Source organism: Sorex araneus, chromosome 2 (assembly GCF_027595985.1).
Source record: "Sorex araneus isolate mSorAra2 chromosome 2, mSorAra2.pri, whole genome shotgun sequence".
Lineage (NCBI taxonomy): Eukaryota > Metazoa > Chordata > Mammalia > Eulipotyphla > Soricidae > Sorex > Sorex araneus.
The window spans coordinates 222,076,520-222,079,011 of record NC_073303.1 but is presented as its reverse complement, the minus strand read 5'-3'; the positions used below and the strand labels follow the sequence as shown (position 1 = coordinate 222,079,011).

At 35.0% G+C, this 2,492-nt stretch overlaps 1 protein-coding gene across 1 annotated transcript; it reads left to right on the top strand.

Annotated features, from left to right (window-relative positions):
- The first annotated feature begins 876 nt into the window (after positions 1 to 876).
- On the top strand, positions 877 to 1,818 carry LOC101538050 (olfactory receptor 12-like). Its single transcript, XM_004601570.2, has one exon. It carries the CDS (start codon positions 877 to 879, stop codon positions 1,816 to 1,818), a length of 942 nt encoding a protein of 313 aa, XP_004601627.1.
- The last annotated feature ends 674 nt before the right edge of the window (positions 1,819 to 2,492 follow it).

Below are 2,492 nucleotides of genomic sequence, written 5' to 3'. Positions count from 1 at the left end.
ATCAACCTAATTAGATTTTGAAATTAAAACAATAGTGGTACCTCTAATTGCAAGTACTCGCACATTGTCTGTCAACAAGGCAATGGAGCTACGAGTGATCAGGAGTAGTTGATAAAGTAGCAAGTAGAAGTTGAACAGGTTATGGCTTAATAGAAATTTGGTTCATCTTTTCTCATTTATGTCTTTCAGTTATTTGTTATTCTACCTCATGAAATAATAATCTTATTTTCTGATGTCTTTTTATATAGCAGATTGTTTCAAGACAAATTGCAGATGTGATGGTGGTAAAAGGAGTGAAAATAATTATGTAATTATATTATATTATCATCAAGTTTTCATTCCTAAAGCAAAAGCAATTTTAGTACTTATGTATTTACTTAACAGACATGTGTTTGATTTCATGATATTCTAGTGATTGCAAATAATGATTTTTCCCTTCAGTTTTATGTTCCTCTCAGAGCAATTCTACAACATAGGCATTAGTTCTTTGATTTAGAGGACTTCAAGACACTGAAAGTGTTGGTAATTATTTAAGAGTACATTAGACTGGAACAGGAAAAATTTGTAATTTGACTCATCTGATTGTAAAGCTCTAATAAAATAACCTAACATAACAGAAATCATCACTGTCCCAAATGTGCTTTGTCATCTACTTGTCCTACATCACAGTCACACTAATCATATCATGAAATTCTGTAAATTCTATATACAATGTATAGTTGTATTTCCAAATGTAAAGCTATGTGTAAGAGGCTTTACCAAGATAAAGTCTTTTCTTATTAGCATTTTCTCTCTCCCTGGGATATTCAAGACCAGAAGGTAGATAACTCTTTCCACAGTCATTATAATCATCTTTCTCTCAGATAGGTATCAGCTATGAAGAAAAATCTGAATTATTCAGAGGTGACTGAGTTTATTCTGCTAGGATTCAGAACATCTCCAGAAGTACAGATTCTCTTATTTCTACTTTTCTTGTTTATCTATATGGTCATTGTGTTAGGAAATATCAGCATGATAGTTGTCATTAAAATAGACTCCAGACTTCATACACCTATGTACTTCTTTCTTAGAAATTTGTCTTATTTAGATATCTGCTACTCCACAGTCATTGCTCCCAAAACTCTGGCCACTTTCTTGTCCAAAGACAAAAAAATTTCTTACAATGGCTGTGCAACACAATTCTTTTTCTTTGCTCTCTTTGTTGGAACAGAAGGCTTTCTCCTAGCTGTGATGGCATATGATCGCTTTTCCGCCATCTGCTCACCTTTCCTCTATACCACACGTATGTCACCCCAGGCATGCATTCGTTTGGTGACTAGTTCCTACGTCTGTGGCTGCATCAATTCCATGATACAGACAGGTTTCACTTTCAGTTTGCGTTTCTGCGGAGAAAACAGATTGGACCATTTTTTCTGCGATGTACCAGCCCTCATCAAGATCTCCTGTGTAGACACGTTTGTGAATGAGATTGTCCTGTTCATTCTCTCTGCTCTCATTATCATCTGCACCACCACTATCATCCTGGTTTCCTATGCCTACATACTGTCCACTGTTCTCAAGATCCCCTCAACCCACGGCAGGAGTAAGACTTTCTCCACTTGCACTTCTCATATCACTGTGGTGAGTATATTTTACGGAACTGTATTCTTCATGTATGCCCAACCTGGGGCCATCTCCTCCCCAGAGAAAAGTAAAGTTATAGCTGTATTCTATACTCTTGTCATTCCTATGTTAAATCCCATGATTTATAGTTTAAGGAATAGGGAGGTGAAAAATGCTGTGAAAAAGATACTGTTGAAAAAAGTATCTTTTCATTGACTTCCATTCATCTATAAAAGTATACATGGACTAAATATAATATTTTCAGTAATTTGCTATAAAATAGGTTTTTTGTTTTGCTCTTATTTTGGGTCACACCCTGTGATGCACAGGGGTTACTCCTGGCTTTGCACTCAGGAATTACTCCAGATGGTGCTCAGGGGACCATATGGGATGCTGGAAATTGAACCTGGGTCGGTCGCGTGCAAGGCAAATGCCCTATTTGTTGTGCTATTGCTAATGAAGTTTGCCATTGTTCATCTTTGTAAATAAGTGAATTTGTCTAAATACTATACAAAAGAGTGATACAAAATATTTTAATGGTATTCCTACATCATTTGAACATTATTATGATGATATGGTTATTATATAAAACTTGTTCTGAAGTCTTAATAATAAATGAATAATAACAATTTTAGTGTTATTCATATTTATTTTTGTTTTATTATTTTTACATCTTATAAACATTTTATAAGATGAAGAAACAATGCTTGATTTCCTTTTTTTTGAGCGTGTTTATTTTTTATCTTTATTTATTTTTTTATTGAATCACCATGTGGAAAGTTACAAAACTCTCAGGCTTAAGTCTCAGTTACACAATGATCGAACACCCATCCCTTCACCATTGCACATATTCCACCAGGAAGAACCCCCATCCCACCCCCACCCCCCAC